Source organism: Pristiophorus japonicus, chromosome 16 (assembly GCF_044704955.1).
Source record: "Pristiophorus japonicus isolate sPriJap1 chromosome 16, sPriJap1.hap1, whole genome shotgun sequence".
In the NCBI taxonomy this organism is placed as follows: Eukaryota; Metazoa; Chordata; class Chondrichthyes; family Pristiophoridae; genus Pristiophorus; species Pristiophorus japonicus.
Window position 1 is genome coordinate 32,914,308 of NC_091992.1, and position 22,141 is coordinate 32,936,448.

The 22,141-nt window shown below is 41.4% G+C and overlaps 1 protein-coding gene across 2 annotated transcripts in view; it reads left to right on the forward strand.

The window, feature by feature from the left end:
* gusb (glucuronidase, beta) overlaps nt 1–22,141 on the forward strand; it is a 37,366-nt gene that overhangs the window by 10,631 nt on the left and 4,594 nt on the right. Inside the window, exons 3-11 of one of the 2 annotated variants that reach the window (XM_070857204.1) lie at nt 2,872–3,053; nt 9,830–9,972; nt 10,603–10,796; nt 11,606–11,758; nt 12,522–12,700; nt 14,446–14,592; nt 14,738–14,822; nt 16,024–16,200; nt 18,987–19,122. In XM_070857204.1, coding sequence (XP_070713305.1) covers nt 2,872–3,053; nt 9,830–9,972; nt 10,603–10,796; nt 11,606–11,758; nt 12,522–12,700; nt 14,446–14,592; nt 14,738–14,822; nt 16,024–16,200; nt 18,987–19,122 — 1,396 coding nt within the window. The remainder of the gene's footprint in view (nt 1–2,871; nt 3,054–9,829; nt 9,973–10,602; nt 10,797–11,605; nt 11,759–12,521; nt 12,701–14,445; nt 14,593–14,737; nt 14,823–16,023; nt 16,201–18,986; nt 19,123–22,141) is intronic. The other variant, XM_070857205.1, reaches the window with a different exon arrangement.

Sequence of the window (22,141 nt, forward strand, 5' to 3'; positions counted from 1 at the left end):
TAACTTCTGTTTGAAAAATTTTCAGTCTAAATTTCTGTTGAAGAATTTGTTTTGTAGCCTCTAGTTCAGTGACTTGGATTCGGAAATACAATGCAAATTGGCTGGAAATGCCAATGATACCAGGCGAGGGAGAGGAAGTGGAATTGAAGATAACGGCTCAGAAATGACAATGAGCTGAACAAAATGTTTAAGCGGACAGAGTAATGGAAGTTGAAGTTTAATGCAGATAAATGTAAAGTGCAACACATGGGAAGGAAAAACTGGTGACCAACACTCCATTAATGCGGTTGAAATAACTAAGGATAAAATTGAAGGAGACCTAGTAGACTTGACATTCTGCATGCTTACTCAATACAGAGTCACAGTCTCTATAAAGATAATAGAATGTTGAACTACATAGCCAAAACTGTAGAATGTAAGTCGGAGGAAGTCGTGATCAAACTGCATAGTGCTCTGGTCAGACCTCACCTCGGGTACAGTGTGCAGTTCTGGTAACGGAGGAGCAAGGGAGACACGTAAGCACTGGCAGTAAAGTGGGGAGGAGCTGCGAGGCTGATCCCTAGTCTCAAAGGTTTGCGTTATGAAGAAAGCCTGGAGAAACCTGAGATTTTCAGCTGGCAGAGAGATGTAAAATAGGTAAGGGAGTGGAAAAGATGCATGTGGAATACAGATATTAAATTAACCTGTGGGGATACAACAAGGGTATACAAATTCAAAATAGTAAAATGCAAATGTAGCACTTCCAGATAGAGGTGAAAACCCTGGAATCATTTTAAGAAACGTGCAAAGGCAGCAGGGTCTTCGATGGATGAATTAAGATGGGTCGAATCACCTTCCTCATCTAGAATTTGTTGCAAGTATACTGCTAGTCATAAGGCCAAAACAAGAAGTTCTGAATACTTCAGCACTTTGCCTGATATTAGATGTTGCACCTTTCTGCAGCACTAATAGGAAAAGGATAAAACATGTTGTGAATAAATAGAGAGGGCAACGCAATGGAGAAATGCTTTAATAAAAAAAACGTTAAGTTTTACACATTCCTCCTGAGCACTGCTACAGTAGGTTATGTGTGTGTGTGTGTATTTATATATATATATATATTATATATAGGTTTTGTTACATTAATAGGTCTGTCTAGGATGGATGCTCTGTTATTTCCATCTGCTTCTCTGAAGGCGTTGGCTCCTTAATATGTTTGCTATTATGGGTACAGGACACTCTAGCATTTCACTCAAGTGACAATTATTCATGTCGGCCTTGATATTGAGCCTAAACCCTCTCCTGATTTTCACGTGTAATTCCAGTAGGAGTTGCTCGATAGGGGTCTGCCATGGGAATGCTGGTTGAGTTGATGGGGCCAAATGGTAGCACTCATAATGTGGCTGAGCACAGACTTTGAATCAAACCTGGTTCATTCCTGTCCTTCATAGCTCAGTTACCCGTTGCTTATTCACTGTGAACCATTGGTTAGGATGAGTATTTACAATTTTGTGCAGATCTTTATTTTATTAATCTTTTAATAGCTTTTGCAATTTGCTTGAGGATGGGGGTTAAAGATGATTAATAATTCCACTTAGTATAAAATTGTTTTGTCAGCTGATATATCAATCGTTGTGGCAAATATCTAACACCAAAAGTAGCAGAAGTGAATTATCCAGTAAATGGAGAGAGGATTAAAGGAAGTGCACATCTCGTTACGTTTTACAACTCACATTTTTTGCCATACTTTCAGAAACGATGTTAATGAAGATCATTTTGGACAGTGAGCTTCAGTGATAAGGCTCACATTAGGACATCTTTGTACCGAGCTCTACTGTGAAACACTTTTTAACTCATTCTGTCCACTCCTCTGGACTAGGCTTAGTGCTTTTCTTTTTTACAAGAAAATCTGTCTCGTGAGATCCTTTTTAAACAGAGAACAGTGCATGGAATCCTTATTAATAAAATGGGACTTTGTTTAATTGAAATTTCTCACCAAGGAAGTCATTTTGATGTATGTGAAACGGTGCAACTTCCTATTTTCTTGCCAGTGTGACTTTTTGTAACCGAAAAATGTCTTTGTCTCTCTGGTAAACATACTGTAGCAGTGCACAGTTAGTGGCTGGTTCTACGCCGAACTTTCTGACAGGAGCTTGCGTCCAAATTTCCTGCGGAGCTTATTTGCTTACATTGGAATGTTACAAACTGACGTGTAGCTACTGCAGCGCCACTGGTGTGGTAATAGCGGGTGGGCTGCTGCTTTCTGACACGGTGCCTCACTCTCCGAGCCTCTTGCAACTGCTGCTCCTTGTCTCTTCCAATATTAGACAGAACCATGGGTATACCCATTAGAAAAGCCATTCCAGGTGCTTAGTCCTTAACGTATGGGAGGAAGGTTGGGGGCCCAAAAAATAGCGGATGCACTGAGATTGACAGCACCTTGGTTAAGTATCCCCCCAAAATCTGAGGAAAATCATTCTCAAACCCCCAAAATCTCAGTTACGTTGATTTATGAGGTGACTTCAGTCTGTGCTGCAAAAAGATTATTGGGCATAACTGCGCCAGCGCATTAGTGGCATAAATGCAGTTAACTCGGATGACTTGGTCTTTTGCACAGGAGGCTATGTAAACAAAGTTCAGCAGACGGGTCTCGGAATCGGGGCAAACGATTGCAGAGATTTGCCTGTATCGCACTATGCCACTCTTGCACTAAATTCCAGGAAATTCTGGGCATTTATTTTACTTTACATAATTATATAAACTTAAATGGGTAAAGATTTATATAATCCTGTGTCTATATTTTGATCACCCCAAACAATCCCATTAACTTTAGAGTTTTGCAAAGTGAAAAATTTCTGTGTCGTAATTCATGTGACTTTTGTCCTTTTGCAGTGGGTAAATGGAGCTCGCGTTGCCTTCCATGAAGGTGGCCACCTTCCTTTTGAAGCTGACATTACTAAAGTTATTCAGAGTAGTCCAACTCTTCAGTGCAGAATCACCATTGCAGTAAACAACACACTTACCCCATATACTTTACCTCCAGGAAGGATTCAATACATGACTGATACAAAAAGGTGAGACAGACAGTTTCACTAATCGACAGTGATAAACCGTACATTGTTGTTATTTCTTTACTATTCTGAAATACCAGAAACTGGATTTTTTTTGTCTGTCATATTGGGATTAATTTATCTTTGTAAACTATGTCTTAATATTTTTAAAATTTGTCTAATTAAGCTAAAGGGCTTTGGGAGAATATAACAATGTAACTCTGTAATGAGACAGGATTAATAAATGATCTCATAGTAAAGGATCCTCAAGGAAAGAGTGATCATAGCATGGTTGAATTTCAAATTCAGTTGGAGGGTGAGAAAGTTGGGTTTCAAACCAGTGTCCTGATCTTAAATAAACACAATTACAAAGGTATGAAAGCAGAATTGGTTAAAGTGGACTGGGAAAATAGATTAAAGTGTAAGATGGTTAATGAGCAGTGGCAGACATTTAAGGAGATATTTCATAACTCTCAACAAAAATATATTCCAGTGAGAAGGAAAGGCTGTAAGAGAAGGGATAACCACCCCTGGCTAACTAAGGAAGTAAAGGATGGTATCAAATTGAAAACCATGGCATACAACGTTGCTAAGATTAGTGGGAGGCCAGAGGATTAGGAAATTTTTAAAAACCAGCAAAGGACTAAAAAATAATAGAGAAGATGGATTATGAGAGTAAACTAGCAATAATTATAAAAACAGATAGTAAGAGCTTCTACAGGTGCATACAAAAAGGGAGAGGGTAGCTAAAGTAAACGTTCATCCCTTAGAGGATGAGACTAGGAATTAATAATGGAGAACAGGGAAATGGCAGAAACTTTGAACAAATATTTTACATCAGTCTTCATGGTAGAAGACACTAAAAACATCCCAATAATAGATAGTCAAGGAGCTTAAGGTAGGGGGGAACTTCAATCACTAAAGAAAAAATACTCGGTACAATAATAGGACTAATGATGGACAAGTCACCTGGACCCGATGGCCTGCATTCTAGGGTCTTAAAAGAAGTGGCTGCAGAGATAGTGGATGCATTGGTTATAATCTACCATAATTACCTGGATTCTGAGGAGGTCCCTGCAGATTGGAAAATGTAATGCCCCTATTTAAAAAAGGGAGAGACAGACAGCAGAAAACTTATAGACCAGTTAGCCTGACATCTGTCGTTGGGAAAATACTGGAGTCCATTATTAAGGAAGCATTAGCAGGACATTTGGAAAAGGTGCCACATAAAAGGATACTGCACAAGATAAGAGCTCACTGGGTTGGGGGGTAATATATTAGCATGGATAGAGGATTGGCTGTCTAACAGAAAACAGAGTCTGGATAAATGGGTCATTTTCCGGTTGGCAAACGGTTACTAATGGGGTGTCACAGGGATCGGTGTTGGGTCCTCAACTATTTACAATCTATATTAATGACTTGGATGAAGGGACCAAGTATAATGTAGCCAGGTTTGCTGATGATACAAAGATGGGTGGGAACGCAAATTGTGAGGAGGACACAAAAAAATCTGCAAAGGATATAGACAGGCTAAATGAGTGGGCAAACATTTGGCAGATGGAGTTTAATGTGGGAAAGTGTGAGGTTATCCACTTTGGCAGGAAAAATAAAAAAGCAAATTATTTAAATGGAGAGAAATTACAAGATGCTGCAGTACAGAGGGACCTGGGGGTTCTTGTGCATGAAACACAAAAAGTTAGTATGCAGGTACAGCAAGTAATCAGGAAGGCAAATGGAATGTTGGCCTTTATTGCAAGGGGAATAGACTATAAAAGCAGAGAAGTCCTTCTACAACTGTACAGGGTATTGGTGAGGCCACACCTAGAGTACTGCATACAGTTTTGGTCTCTGTATTAAGGAAGGGTATACTTACATTGGAGGCAGTTCAGAGAAGATTCACTAGGTTGATTCCGGAGATGAGGGGGTTGACTTATGAAGAAAGGTTAGGCCTATACTCATTGGAGTTCAGAAGAATGAGAGGTGATCTTATCGAAACGTATGATACTGAGTGAGTTTGACAAGGTGGATGCAGAGAGGATGTTTCCACTTGTGGGGGAATCTTGAACTAGGGGGTATAGTTTCAGAATAAGGGGTGTCCCATTTAAAACTGAGATGAGGAGGAACTTCTTCTGAGGGTTGTAAATCTGTGGAATTCTCTGCCCCAGAGAACTGTGGAGGCTGGGTCATTGAATATATTTAAGGTGGAGATAAACAGATTTTTGAACGATAAGACAGTTATGGGAAGCGGGCAGGAAAGAGGAGCTCAGATCATGATCTTATTAAATGGTGGCGCAGGCTTGAGGGGTCAAATGGCCTACTCCTGCTCCTATTTCTTATGTTCTTAAACATTTTTTGGTAGGATATCAAACAATTCAGCTACATTCCTTTCTTTAACTCTTGAATTTTACTAAAAGACTTAGTCACCAGAACTTGCTGCTGAAGTTAGGGAGGGGGAGGGGGAGGGTGGATGAGAATCCAATTTTTGTTCTGAAGGTGCTGATTAATATTTGATGCCCCACACTGGGTGCCCTCCAGTACCATAACCAAGTGGCAATTTTCCATGTGTAGCCCATGTGTGCTGGCAAGCTGTCTGACTGTGGCAGAGACACTGCTGCTAAGCTGGATTCTGTGAATGCCTGAAGTTCACACATCAGTGATTCCAGCAGTGGGTCATAGCAGAACCTAACAATCAGGAGCTGGAACTCTCTGACCTTTTTTCCTTTTGATTCTAGCCCAAGAGCACAGCATCCAATTGCTATGCCCCTGCCAACCCTTGAATAAGATCAGTGGGGTTCCGCAGGGCTCAGTACTAGGTCCCTTGCTTTTTGTGGTATATCTCAATGATTTAGACTTAAATGTAGGGGGTATGATTAAGAGGTTTTCAGATGATACAAAAAATTGGCCGTGTGGTTGATGATGAAAAAGAAAGCTGTAGACTGCAGGAAGATATTAATGGACTGGTCAGGTGGGCAGAACAGTGGCAAATGGAATTCAATCCAGAGAAGTGTGAGGTAATGCATTTGGGGAGGACGAACAAGGCAAGGGGGTACACAATAAATGGTAGGACACTGAGAAGTACAGAGGGACTTTGGAGTGCATGTCCACAGATCCCTGAAGGTAGCAGGACAGGTAGATAAGGTGGTTAGGAAGGCATACAGGATAGACGAGGCATAGAACATAAGAGCAGGGAGGTTATGCTTGAACTGTATAAAACATTAGTTAGGTCATAGCTGGAGTACTGCGTGCAGTTCTGGTCACCACATCATAGGAAAGATGTGACTGAACTAGAGAAGTTAGAGAGGAGATTTATGAGGATGTTGCCTGGACTGGAAAATTTTTAGCTATGAGGGAAGATTGGATAGGCTGGGGTTGTTTTCTTTGGAAGATTGAAGGGAGACCTAATTGAGGTGTATAAAATTATGAGGGACCTAGATAGAGTGGATTGGAAGGACCTATTCCCCTTAGCAGAGGGGTCAATAACTAGGGGCATAGATTTAAAGTAAGTGTAGGAGGTTTAGAGAGAGTTTGAGGAGAATCGTTTTCACCCAGAGGGTGGTGGGGGTCTGGAACCCACTGTCTGAAAGGGTGGTAAAGACCGAAACCCTCATAACGTTTAAAAAGTATTTGGATATGCACTTGAAGTGCCATAACCTGCAGGGCTACGGACCAAGAGCTGGAAAGTGGGGTTCGGCTGGATAGCTCGTTGTTAGCCGGCACGGACATGATTGGCCAAATGGCCTCCTTCCGTGCTGTACACTTCTATGTTTCTAACGTGGTGCAAATATTCAACTAGTGTTGGTTGTAAATAAGAGGATATGTTTGATATTTGAAACATTGGCTGAGCGACAGAAAGCAGAGAGCAGTGGTGAACGGCTGGTTGTTTTTCAGACTGGAGGAAAGTGCAGTGTTCCCTAGGCATCGGTTCTGGAACCGATACTCGTTTAGATATATATTAATGACCTGGACGTGGGTATAGAGAGCATAATATCAAAGTTTGCAGATGGCACAAAACTTGGAACTGCAGTCAACCGTGAGCAGGATAGTAATAGATTTCAGAAGGACAGAGAAAGACTGGTGAAATGGGCAGACACATGGCAGATTAAATTTAATGCAGAGAAGTGTGAAGCGATCATTTTGGTAGGAAGAATCAGGCAATATAAACTAAACCACTGTCTGAGGCTGAACCTTGGTGGCATATTTGACCCTGAAATGAACTTTTGACCACATATCCGCAGCATAACTAAGACCGCCTATTTCCACCTCCGTAACATCGCCCGTCTCCGCTCTTGCTTTAGCTTATCTGTTGCTGAAGCCCTCATCCATGCCTTTGTTGCCTACAGACTTGACTATTCCAATGCACTCCTGGCTTGAGTCTCACATTCTACCCTGGACTGGAGAATTTTAGCTATGAGGAAAGATTTGATAGGTTGGTTGTTTTCTTTGGAACAGAGGAGGCTGAGTAAACTAGAAGTGATCCAAAACTCGGCTGCCCATGTCCTAACTCGCACCAAGTCCCGCTCACTCATTACCCCTGTGCTCACTGACCTACATTGGCTACTGGTTAAGCAATGCCTCGATTTCAAAATTCACATCCGTATTTTCAAATCCCTCCATGGCCTCGCCCCTCCCTATCTCTAATCTCCTCCAGCCCCATAACCACCCCCCCCCCCCCCCCCCCCCGAGATATCTGCGCTTCTCTAATTCTGCCCTTCTGGGCATCCCTGATTATAATTGCTCAACCATTAGTGGTTGTGCCTTCTGTTGCCTGGGCCCCAAGCTCTGGAACTCCCTGCTTAAACCTCTCCGTCTCTCTACCTCTCTTTCTTCCTTCAAGACGCTCCTTAAAACCTACCTCTTTGACCAAGCTTTTGGTCATGGGCTAATTTCTACTTATGTGGTTTAGTGTCAAATTATTATCGCATAATATTCCTTTGAAGTGCCTTGGGACATTTCACTACGTTAAATGTGCTATATAAATACACGTTGTTGTTGTTGTAAAAGGTACATTTTTAAAGGAGATGCAGAGAGACCTGGGGGTGTATGTGTAAGTTTTTGAAAGTGGCAAGTTGAAAAGGCTGTTTAAAAAGCCATATAGGATCTTTGGCTTTATAAATAGAAGCAGAGAGTACAAAAGCAAGGAGGTTATAAAACACTGATGAGGCCCCAGCTTGGAGTATTGTTGCAAATACTGGGTACCACATTTTAGGAAGGATTTCAAGGCCTTGGAGAGGGTTCCAATGGAGATTTACTAGAATAGTATCAGGGCTGGGGGAACTTCAGTTATGTGAAGAGACTAGTGAAACTGGGGTTGTTCTCCTTCAAGGGCAGCAGGTGCATGGGAACACCAGCACCTCGAAGTTACACACCATCGTGACTTGGAAATATATCACCGTTCCTTCATCGCGGGGTCAAAATCCTGGCACTCCCTCCCTAACCTTACTGTGGGGAGCACCTTCACCACACGGACTGCAGCGGTTCAAGGTGGCGGCTCACCACCACCTTCTCGAGGGCAATTAGGGATGGGCAATAAATGCTGGCCTTGCCAGCGTCGCCCACATCCCAGGAATTAATTTCTTAAAACCTTCCCAGCAGGGGGCAGTGCATACTGTTGAGAAGCAGAAACACACACTAGGTTTTTCCCCTGCCTAATCCTGGGCACTGAAACTAATTAGGGCTAGAAATTCATTTCTTGGCCGGTATTTTTTCGGCATTTATCGCCAAAAATACCGCTAATCACACCGCCATTTTCGAAAGGCCTAAGTTTTGTTAAAAAAATGCACCCAGCGTTAAAAAATTGGCATTGCACAAGGATTCGCAGCGGAAACCACGATCTTCGGCAACTTTAGTCCGAGGCCGATTTACCGCTGCGAGTTCGGCCTAGGGAGGGGGAAAACACGAAAGAAACAATTGCAAAAAATAAAAAATCACAAAACATTTACAAGACCCTTTAACTAAGTAATCGCTGCAAAAAAATCTTAAAAACTTTAACTTTTTTTTGCAAGTCTTCATACGTACCGCCGTTTTTAGGGCTGCAATGCAGGTTTTTCTCGGGTGGTTTTTTTCCGCCCAGAATACGGGTGTGCCAAAGGACAAAAGCACGGCGATAGTGGTATTTCTAGTCTTGCACGCCGGCGGTCCGCTTTTCAGTGGTATTTCAAAACCGTCGGCGCAAGACTTCAGCGAAACTATCGGATTGGTTTTTCGCCAAAAGCGGCAAAATATCGCTGAAAAAAACGGGCGCAAGGTTGGTGAATTTCCAGCCCTAAAGGTAGTGCTCTCAGCCATGTTGGTTGATATCAGCCGACTTGGTCACAAAGCTGCCTTACCTGAATAGACTTGGATCACTGCTGCTCGATCTTTTGTCCCAGCTCGGAGAGTCTCTCCTGCAGCTCAGAAACCCTGTGACACCCTTGTGCCTGCAATTTCGTACACTCACTGGACAAAGTGATGCTTAGAATGTCAACACTCCAGAGAGACAGTTCTCAATCACTTGCATTGATTAATTTGGATTTAATTTATTCCTTGTAACGAGCATGTTTAAAAAATGTTGCATTGGATGAAACATTACTGGACATAGTAGTTTTCTTTACTCCTTTTTCTTGTGTTCTAGAACCACAAAGTTGCACTAATTTACAGGGATTTTTGAGTTCTAACTGAAACATCATCACCATGTTCCACAATAAAGTAAGACGCCTTGGTTACTGGTGATGTATTTAGTGGTGTATAATTAGGTGTAGAGTTACAAAACAGTGTTGAGCATTTTGTTTCCCGATTAAACTCCCTTCTTTGCATTTCTTCAGATATCCTCCGGGTTATTTTGTGCAGATGACCAGCTTTGATTTCTTCAACTATGCTGGGATTCATCGGCCAGTTGTACTATACACCACACCCAATGTCTACATAGATGATCTAACGGTTACAACAGACTTTCAAGATGACACAGGTAGGTCATTCCGACGATTTGACCTCCTCCAGTAGTGAAACCATCAGATGTAATCCTTGCAAGTAAATGTACTAGGTGCTGACATTAGCTTCAAATGCTTGATGTAGAAGACCAGAAGGATCCTTCATGGCTTTCCATACCAAAAGCGGTGTGCAGTACAACATAATGGTATTTGTTCTTGGATACATTAACATTTTATATATTGGTATCAATCCCACCATGAAGAAAGACTTGCATTTATCTAGCACCTTTCACGACCTCGGGACACCCCCAAAACACTTTACAGACCAGGAAGCGCTTTTAAATTTACACACAGCAAGCTCCCACAAACAGCAATGTGATAATGACCAGATAATCTGTTTTTTGTTATTTTGATTGAGAGATAAATATTGGCCAGAACACCGGGGATAGCTCCTCTGCTCCCTTCAAATAGTGCCATGGGATCTTTTATGTCCACCTAAGAGAGCAGACGAGGCCTCGGTTTAATGTCTCATCCGAAAGAGTACCATTTTTGGTAATAGGATGCTGTGGGGTGACTTTACTTGAAATCTATCCTACTTTTGTTCTGCATAGACACCAAATAGCTTTCAGACTTTCTAATTGCAAGTAACTGATTCTGCTTTTCTCTAGGGATTGTAAATTATAATGTGTCCATACAGGGGAGTACACACGTTTCATTGTCACTAACGTTGTGTGATCAAAGAGGGCAGGTTGTTGCTTCAGTCACAGATGCACCTACAATTGGACAGCTGAAATTATATAAACCTACTCTGTGGTGGCCATACCTTATGCATGAGAACCCTGCATACCTTTATAGCCTCGAGGTAAGACTCCCAATATTTTTGATAAGTCTCCATGTTAAAATAACTAATCCAATTGCAGAATAGTACTTTTCTCTGTCGGGAAATGAAATAATCTCAAGGCTTTGTAACACAAAATGACACTTGCTGCAGCGATGTAACTTAAGGTAGTTGTAGCAAAATAATTCGACTTGCATTAATACCAGCTCCTCTGGGTCTGTAGAGTTGTACAAATCTGAATAGCTGTTGATATATTTTCAAAATCTTTGAAGCAATTTTTAATGTGTCAGCTTATTTTCATTCCTGTCCTCCATTGTTATAAGGAAGCACTACAAAGTCATTCCTTTGCTTATGATTGTAAAGTATTGCAAAATAAATACCGAGAAGATTGCTCAACTTTGTTATGATCACTGAAGTTGTGTAACCTGGTTTCTTGTCAACATTACAATGAAGTTGAAAATTAATGTTTAAGGGTGTGTTCTGCAAATGTGTGCCTTTCAACCCACCTTTTTATATAGCTGAGCAGTTTTATATCCCATAATAACAAAAGAAATAGGAGCAGGAGTAGGCCATTTGGCCCCTCGAGCATGCTCCGCCATTTAATAAGATCAAGGCTGATCTGATCATGGACTCAGCTCCAACACGGAACAGTTACAGATTTCCCTGCCTGCTCCCCATAACCCTTAATTCCCTTATCTCTCTCATCTCCATCAACCAGTTAAACTTTAAAATATAATTTGACAGTTCCTTGGAAAATGGGGATTACATTAGAATCTCTAAATTCAGCTATATTGCTAGCTTAATATATATTTTTATTAAACATTTATACCTAGGTTTACATGAAGAGCAGAAATGGTAGCACTCAGTATGAAGATGTTTACAAATTACCTGTAGGAATTCGCAAGGTCCAAGTTACCAAGACCCAATTCCTTATCAATGGGAAGCCATTTTATTTCCATGGAGTAAATAAACATGAAGATTCAGATGTGAGTATTTGTGTACACTTTCTGTACTCTGCCTATCTTACCTGTTTGTATCAGTTTTGACTTGGCTACAGCACCATTTCTTGGGCCATTAAGTAGTATTGGAACCATATTCAATGTGTTTGTCCACCATTTTATCTCCATTTGAACAAAGGCGTCACTGTTGGCAGCAAACATTCATTCACTAATAAATTGATTAGTATTATATCATAAAGTTCCTCCATTTGAAGTAGGTTAAATTTACTCCAAGTAACAGTAGGTTTATCTCCAAAGGACACTCGTATTGCAAATAGGCTTGTGTGCAGCATAAATGCCAGTTGGGCCAAATGGCCTGTGTCTGTGCTGTAAATTCTGTGTAATTGGAAATGGGCACTGCATTGTGTCTCCAGAGTGATTGTTAACTTTTCCTCCTCGGCAAACCTTAAACACATTATCCTATTTCTAATTTCAGCTTTGTTTTTAGATCTTTGATTAAGTGACCATCAGCTTCCTCAGGCATCGTGATCCCCTGAATCATCTCCGCATCCATTAACTGCTAAAGACTAATTGTAGGTAGGATATCCAAATCCTCAAACTGGAGAAATTGCCAGGCACAGAGAGCAGTAGTATTGCCCATTAAATGGAGAATTTTTCAGATTTGTCAAAGCTATTGGTTCAATCTTGGGGCTGGAGGAGAGAGTATTTAAAAAAAAAAAAAGATGTTTTGCAAGCATGCCTTTATATGAAATGTTCATTTATTCCCATCCCCCGTACCCCTATCCACCAGATGCGAGGGAAAGGCCTCGACTGGTCAGTGATTATCAAGGACTTTAACCTTCTTCAATGGCTGGGAGCAAATTCATTTCGTACAAGCCATTATCCATATGCAGAAGAAATTATGGATTTGTGTGACAAATATGGGATTGTGGTCATTGATGAGTGCCCAGGCGTGGGAATCAAAGATCCGTAAGAAATATTTCTTAAATTTAAAAAAAAAAGGTCTGGTAGAATTCTCATGCGGTGCTGAACTACAGCAAGAATGTTTCTGGTTCGCTGTCAATTTTATTTCATGTGAAATGGGATTTTTACAAGTGATGTACATAATGTTTCAGTGTTATGTAAAATCACACATTTTTCGATCGAGGTTCTTGCATCACATTCTCTTCCCTTGTCGGTGAGCAGTTGTCATTTCTGTTAAATTTGGACCAACAGTGGGCTGTTGAGTTAAATGTTTGGTTATGAGTCAAGTACATTTGAATTGGTAGAATCCATATTTGCTGAACAGAGTACAGTTTGCCACACTGCTAACAGCATAGTTAATACCTATATTCCCTGTAAGGGCCAAAATGGACTCCCATCGATTTTCTCACCAAGGTAACCGTATCATTTTGTTTCAAGGTCAAATATGGCCTCTTTTTTGAATTAAGTTGAACATTTTATTCAAATTATTTTAGGCTAATAAAATGTGGTTATTGGTATATTTGATACTGAGCAATGCTTCGAGTTCAAACTGAAGTTTGATTAAGTTTCCTCATTCCCTCCCCCACCTTCACTGCGAAAACAGGTTCACTTGATTTTATTTCATGTGAAATGGGATTTTTACAATTGATGTACATAATGCTTCCGTGTTCTGTAAAATCATACATTTTTCGATCTTGAAGTTCTTGCATCACATTCTCTGAGAGACATTGCCATTTGCAGAAAATATGGTTTATGTTGCCTGCTCTTGTCAAGTAAATACAGTCATCTTTATAAGGGAATTAATAGATCTCCTGTGCCATTGGTTATGGAAAGTCACATGATGTGCTATTTTCTGTTTGACTATGTTATTGCAGAATGTAGCATTCTGTTGCTGATTTGTCCATTTAAGGCCACAAAGTCTAATTGCTGTTAAGTAAACACTGCGTGACATTGGAATCTAGTTGCTCTTTAGCCTGCAAGGCCTAATTCTGGCTTTCTCTTTTAAATGTGATTGACAAAGTTACACAGGTTACAGCAACTCTTAACATCTGTGTCAAATGTTGCCTTTGTTTGTTAATTTCAAATGTGGCACAGAAATTAAGTGTGACGGACAAAAAACTGCACGCTAGATAATAAATGTCCTGTGGCGCTGCTTGCAGTAAATCATGGGGTGCGCTGTATACAAGATCAGGACCATTATACCATTTAATACATGTCCCTTGAAGACTGCAAAGTAAACACTTCGGTCTGGATTTCCCTGTGACAGTACCGGAAGTGTGGGGCAGTTGGGACTTCTCCCCACCATTGTGTGCATAGGAAGGTAGGAATTGCTAGACAACAAAAGACCAAGTGGAATCTAGTTTACATTGCTAATCCCAGCCCATTTCCCAGAGTCAGCTAATTATCAGAAAGTTGGGCATGTGACTTAAAAACCCAGGCAGCAGCCTGATGTGATCTCCCAACTATCTTCTGCATCCTGAGCTGTAACAAACAGTTAGAGCTAAAAGCAAACGCTTTAATAGTCATCAAGGTCGCAGATTTACTTTCCACGCAAATATGCACATAATCATCGATTTTTGTGCCTGACATCATGTGCTCCATAGTAAAAACATAATTCGCCTTATTCAATAACCCATTAATCACTGACCCAGATAACAACTGTTGCATAGCATAAAACATATTCCTTTTGCACAGGTGACCATTAGCATATACAAACTTTAATGCTAACCGTTTACATCTGATTTCTTTAGTCTGAGCTTTGGAAATAAGTCTCTCACTCATCATTTGACTGTAATGGAGGAGCTGGTACACAGAGATAAAAACAGGCCGTCGGTAGTGATGTGGTCCGTTGCTAATGAACCAGCATCCGGGCTACTAGAAGCAGATTATTACTTCAAGTAAGAACTGCGCATTGCAATGATTTCATGCTTTTAATGTCAGTCATGAATATTTCAGGAGTAAATTTTAAACTTTTTTTGTGAAATCTAATTAGCATTTAGCTTTTGTTTGTTGATAATATAGACTGTTTTTCTTTTTAAACAGGACTTTAATATCGTATACTAAAGCAATGGATCCAACCAGGCCTGTTACCTTTGTAACAGACACCAGCTATGCGATTGACAAAGCTGTGAGTAACCGTAGAAAATGACTGCAGCTACAGAAAATGAAGTCTGTTCAACATGTATGGAACCTGTTTGACATGGTTGTAATGCACTGGATTTCTGAAGATCTAAAGCAGTGTAACATTTGCCTGTTTTATGTCATTGTTAGAACCCTGGGAATTCTGTTTCAGGCCATGTTTTTACATTGTGCACTGTGCAGTGTTGGGCTGAAGGAAAGGGATTTTTGCTGTGCACTTGGTCACTGTCTCATTGACCCGGGAAAGCTTAACGCTGACACTGGATTCCCAAAGTGCAAAAGTTTTCTTTTGCCGAGCACCTTTTGTTGATGAATCCTAAAAAGTGAACTAAAATTGTTGTGGCTAATTTGGAATTTCCATTGATTGTCCTCGAGATGGGTGGGGTATTCATTGCTGCATTCCAGTCATGCCAAGAGGGCGGTTCCTTTTGAGGTCCATGTGTGAAGTATGTAATATGCCTGAAATGGGTGACATTTTTTTTTAAAGTTTCCCATTAAGGAATATTGTGTATGAGTTTAATATTGTATACCTAAGCAATGGATCCAACCAGATCTGGTACCTTTGCAACAGACCAACTATGAGGATAATAAAGCTAACTAGAAAATGAGGTCTGCTCAACAAATGATGAATGGTTGTAATGCTAGGCTAATGTCCATTTGGAGGGGAGGGGAGGGGGCGGGTGGACTATTTTCTAGGTCTTCCTGATATCTTGTTGCTCTCCATTGACTTTTATTTGCCCTTTTGCCTCCTTTTTTAAGTCTGATACCTATTGTGTGAATACTTGCACTGTGGCCTTATGGGATTGGTCAGTGACGAGTTTGGGGGGGGGGGAAACATTTATGTTTGACATGGCAGCACAAGAAGATCGTCTCTTCCGTGTTTGACTGCTGGCTTGATGCATTGAATATTCATGTTTCAAGCTCTCTAAAGGTTTATTCTCGCATCGGTTTTTGGCTTTCATCATAATTTCCCTTGTTGCTGGCCACACTGAGTCAGTAATATCCAAGCTGTTGGTTGTATTGAGTGTTTGAATTGTAACTCGTGTTCCTTCTGAAAATCCCCAAGTGAAGAATTGTTGAGAAAACCAACAATTTGATTTTTGAAACATCCAATTTGTGTTGGACTGCAAACTGTTTATTGAAAAAACACACATTTCTGGAAAAGTGAAGGTTTGGTTATGTTTTCACAGATGCAATACACAGATGTTATTTGTGTGAACAGCTATTTTTCCTGGTACCATGACTCGGGCCATCTGGGGATCATTCAGTTGCAACTTGCCAACCAGTTTGAGGACTGGTATAATAAATACCAAAAACCAATTATTCAGAGCGAATATGGAGCAGATACTATTGCAGGAATGCATAGTGTAAGTAACAATCATCAACAATTGCATGGCTGTACAGAACTCAGTATTAGTTTATACTTAATGAATTCTACAAACGGAAGTTGGGAATGAAAGGCTAAGGATTCCCTGTAATGTTTGCGCAGCTTGTGGTGTAGTTATACTAATGGCAGCATTTTTGGTGCAATACAGGCAGACCAGGAGTTGCATTGTCCACTGAATGTAGGAAAAAGGTCCCAAGGTGCTTCACAGGGGTATAACCTGACACAAATGGACATCCAAGACAAAGTTAGAGATTGTGGGCTCAATTTTCCCCAGAGCTTTTTTTTGGCATACTTGAAGAGTTACGCCTGTATTTCTGGGACCCAAGTAGGCCAAATGTTTTTTTCTTAGTTTCCCCGTTTGATTTCTTCTTTTTTGGCGCAGCTTAACCTGTCCTTTAGTTTTGGGGGTGGAGCCTTGATCTGCGCCAAAAAGATCTGGTTGCCACGGTAACCGTACACACAATGCAGGCTGAGGCTGGAAAGTGACACAGCTCAGCTCGCAACCTGCACAAGCACATTAAAATACATTGTAGCAACTGACCATTGTTAAATTATTAAAGTCCCGTTTTCCCCCCCCCCCCTCGCCGGTGCCGATCCCCACTCCTACCCCAGGCAGAGTGGCCCTGCCCCTGGTCGAGTGGCTTGCCAGTCTGCGCCGGCACCTATCTCAGGCCGAGTGGCTGCCTCTCTCCCGGTCCCTGCACCTAACTATACCAGAAAGGCTCCCCCCCTCTCTTACACCTCCAGCTGCTGCTGTCCGGGCATTTGCTGCACTTGCCTGCACCCATTTCCTTAACTCTCCAGAAGGCTTTTCTACAGAGGCCACATACGCTGGCCTAACATAGAAACATAGAAAATAGGTGCAGGAGTAGGCCATTCGGCCCTTCTAGCCTGCACCACCATTCATTGAGTTCATGGCTGAACATGCAACTTCAGTACCCCATTCCTGCTTTCTCACCATACCCCTTGATCCCCCTAGTAGTAAGGACTACATCTAACTCCTTTTTGAATATATTTAGTGAATTGGCCTCAACAACTTTCTGTGGTAGAGAATTCCACAGGTTCACCACTCTCTGGGTGAAGAAGTTTCTCCTCATCTCGGTCCTAAATGGCTTACCCCTTATCCTTAGACTGTGACCCCTGGTTCTGGACTTCCCCAACATTGGGAACATTCTTCCTGCATCTAACCTGTCTGAACCCATCAGAATTTTAAACGTTTCTCTATGAGGTCCCCTCTCATTCTTCTGAACACCAGTGAATACAAGCTCAGTTGATCCAGTCTTTCTTGATATGTCAGTCCCGCCATCCCGGGAATCAGTCTGGTGAACCTTCGCTGCACTCCCTCAATAGCAAGAATGTCCTTCCTCAAGTTAGGAGACCAAAACTGTACATAATACTCCAGGTGTGGCCTCACCAAGGCCCTGTACAACTGTAGCAACACCTCCCTGCCCCTGTACTCAAATCCCCTCGCTATGAAGGCCAACATGCCATTTGCTTTCTTAACCGCCTGCTGTACCTGCATGCCAACCTTCAATGACTGATGGTTTTTTTTTACCTGGGTGTCATGATTCATCAGTCAAGAACTGGAGTAACTCTTAGCTGGCCAAACTTGCCGAACTGGCCAGAATTGGTGCGGGTGGCAGGTTACGCCCCCTTTGGCTGGAAAAAACTTGACCAAAAAAAAAAAAAAAAAAAAAAAAAATCATAACTGATTTATGCTGGTGCAAATTGATCGGGGAAACTGTTTTTTTTAAACTTAGGCCAAAAAAACGCGCAAATCACTGGGGAAAATTGAGCCCATTAAGTGTGACCAAAAGTTTGGTCAAAGAGGCAGGTTTTAAGAAGGGCCTGAAAAGTGGATGGGTTCAGGGAAGGGATTCCAGAGTGTGTGTCATAGATGACTGAAGGCACACTTGCCAATGGTGAGGCTGGAAGAAGTTATAGATAGGGATGGGCAAGGCCATGAAGGGATTTAATCACCAGGGTGAGAATTTTAAATCTGCTATGTTGAGGGACTGGGAGATGATGCAGGTCAGGAAGGACAGGGCTGAGGGGAGTGGGATAGGATACGGGCGGCAGAGTTTTGAGATGTTAAATGGATCATTTGTAAAGATAAACGAAATGGGGAGGGTGGTATTCATCCAGTTGTTTGCATTGGCAGGTAATTCAATAGACTAAATTGTACGAGCGTCCCCTGTTGTTTCACTCACTTAATAGAAAAAGCTTCCCTGGAAGAGAGTTGAGGACTTTGGCCAGTAGGTCTATGCAAGTTGTAAACAGATTGAATAGACTGTGCAACATATCTTGCACATTCATGAATATTTGACAGCCCAAATCCCCACACTCAAAGAATTTTAATGGTAAAACCAGTTTTATAGAAATATTTCCATTAAAAACAATGTAGCAGATACAATCATTGTAGAAGTATTTAAACAGCTTTGAACGCAGTCAAGAGTGGGAATGCAGATATTAGAGAGCTGGCAAGGAGTTAGGTCGGGGTACTAGTGTGGAAGTGGGAGGGAGAGGCACCTGAGAGAGAGATGAGAAAAGGCAAAGGCAGGCAGCTTGAGCCATTTTGGCTCTGAGATGAGATGGATTGATGAGGCGAAAAACAAAATCACCTGCCTTGGAGACAGCTGAAATGACTGAGACAAATTTAAGTGTGACAGACAGGCATGATAGAAATAATTGTTAACAGGAAGTGCATGCTATACACAAGATTTAATGTTGACTTCTTTAGTGGATTATGTACATTTGTGTCTTTAGGATCCCCCAGTAATGTTTACAGAAGAGTACCAGCAAGCTGTAATGCATGAATATTTTAAAATATTCGATGAAAAAAGGAAAGACTACTTGATTGGAGAACTCATTTGGAATTTTGCAGACTTCATGACTGCCCAATGTAAGTATTTTGTGTTATCAGTTGTGTTGACTGACCAGAAAACTTTGAAATATTTATATCTAATAGATACTGGAGTGGTTTGTATTTCTCCCAGGCTCAATACTTATCATAGGACTATGAAGTGTGACCTCAAAATTGTTCATTAGGAAGTCATCTTGTAATTATCCTAAATTAAATGGCAAGTGGGAATAATGAGATATGGGGTTGTGTCGGCGAGAGGGGGAATCTGGAACTACAGGTTGGCTTCAAGAAGTTGTCTGGTTCCGTGAATGTTGCATTGGTCTCTTGTTACACAGGCACACTTTGTACATGTGTTATGATGGAGGCCACGCCAGGTAATGGCTTGTGGGAGCTGTAGTGCTTTTGTTTACCTTAAAATGTGAGACCTTAGCTGGACGGGCTGGGTGGTGACTTACTGGGAGAAAATGCACCTGAGGTCAGGAATGCTCCCTCTCCCAGCCCCCTGAATTGAATTTTCTTGTCTTCTAAACTTTTTATTTTAGAGGTACAGGGGTATTGGATAGTGAACTGCCATAGTAGCAGTATCTTGGAGATTTTTATTTCGCTACAGTGCACTGGGCAAAATTTCATTTTGGTAAGAATATGAATAAAAAAATAATTGGCGGAATGTAATCAGTGATTTTTGCATATGACCAACAGATAATAGCCCACGGGAAAGGAGAATAACATCACTTTTATAAAGACTTCTACTGTAAATGAAAGTTGTAGACTGCCATACTGCAACCTCTTTTTATAATAAATGAAATTCGCTCTAGTACAACATTTTATCATCATAGATTGGTTTTAATACCCAAGATCAAAGGGGCCCTTTAATAGTTGGGCACTCTGGATATTAACTTGTTACATAATTAAGGTGTGACCAGTAGGCTCTTGGCTTTCCGTTGAGTTGCTTCCTCAGGATGTCTGACCCCTAGAGAAATCATTCTTGCCTGATTTGAGTCTGTAATTTGCATATTTCAAAGATATGAGTTTCTGCTGTAATCATGAATACAGGCAGTGACATCGCTGCGAGGAAATTGGCTAGGCCAGATGACCCTTCCCCCCTTCCCCAACCCCCACCCCCAATCCCCAGAAGTATTATTTCCAGCCACCTTTAAGGTTTTTCTTCCCTGAAGTGAAGACAAAATGGCCCACATTTTACAGCCAGCGGCGATCAACATAAGAAATAGAAGCAGGAATAGGCCATTTGGCCCCTCGAGCCTGCTCCACCATTTAATAAGATCATGGCTAATCTGATCATGGACTCGGCTCCACTTCCCTGCTTGCTCCCCATAACCCTTTATTCCCTTTTCTCCACCTTTAAATATATTCAGTGACCCAGCCTCCACAGCTCTCTGGGGCAGAGAATTCCATAGATTTACAACCCTCTGAAGAAATTCCTCCTAAATGGGCGGCCCCTTATTCTGAGACTATGTCCCCTAGTTTTAATTTCCCCTACGAGTGGAAATATCCTCTGCATCCACCTTGTCGAGCCCCCTCATTATCTTACATGTTCCGATAAGATCCCCTCCATTCTTCTGAATTCCAATGAGTATAGGCCCAACCTATCTTCATAAGTCAACCCCCTCATCTCCGGAATCAACCTAGTGAACCTTTTCTGAACATCCTCCAATGCAAGTATATCCTTTCTTAAATAGGGAGACCAAAACTGTATGCAGTACTCTAGGTGTGGCCTCACCAATACCCTGTACAGTTGTAGCAGGACTTCTCTGCTTTTATACTCTATCTCCCTTGCAATAAAGGCCAACATTCCATTTGCCTATCTGATTACTTGCTGTATCTGCATACTAACTTTGCGTTCCATGCACAAGGACCCCCAAGTTCCTCTGTACTGCAGCACTTTGCAATTTTTCTCCATTTAAATTATTTGTTTTTCTATTTTTTTCTGCCAAAGTGGATAACCTCACATTTTCCCACATTATACTCCATCAAACGGTGCAGGTGCCCACAGACTTTTGTGCGGCAACTTACGGTTTACTGCGCGGGGCGCCCTGTACAGAGGATTTATGGCATGCGAACAGGGAAAGCAACAGTGTGTTGCTTCAACCAATCAGATTGAAGAATGCTCACTAAGATGTAGAGTCTAAACCAGGAAATGCAAGTTAGAATATTTAATACAATGTAAAACCATGTCCAGAATGCGAAATAGAGGGGATTGAGAGCGAGCAATAGGAGACAAACAAAGCAAAAGCATTTTTTTAAACAATTTTTAAATACGAAGGAAGGAGAGTATACACTTAAAAGTAAATTTTCAGTGTCAGAGAGGTCGTTTGGTAGCAATTAAGACTTAATCATGCTGTTAAAAATTCACTTACACTTTAATGGACAAGCCCCAACTTTTTCTGGCGTGTTTAGGGGTATCTAGTGGGCAAGTAGAGCAACTTCACGCCCTTCAATGTGTAAATGCCAAGTCTCTCGGCCAGGTGTGTAGCGAAACTGCTGGAGGAGCAGGGCAAATCGGACGGCAACTTCCTGATTTTCTGGGTTTTACTGCGCATGTGTGGGCGCCGGAAGTTGCTGTCCGATTTACTCAACAGTAAGCACGGAGCCTCGTTCCGCAAAATCCGGGCCAATAACTCTCAGCACAGCTAATACTATACCGAAAGCCAAGGGTAAAAACTTTTCTGTTTGAGACATGATGGGGCTCTGCTTCTGGCAGATGTTATTTAGAAACTTTTTTTTAAAAGCTCTCTGGTTTTTGTTAAGCTATGTCATATCATATCTATAGTAGCAGAAAAATCTTGAACCATAAAAGCATCCAGAATAAATTAAATTGACTTTGTGGATGGTTTTGTTTATTTTGAATTGCCTACATGCAGCAATCCTGCTGCTTAATTGTGCCACACACCAAATACACCATTTTTGGTGACAAAAGTATAATGGCCCAGCCTGCTGGCCCTACCATTTACTGGAACTTTCTCGTGAATCTTAAATATTTTTCCTGAGGTCTGGGTTCTCAATCTGACCTGGACTGATGGGATGCGTCTGTTAGTTGGTT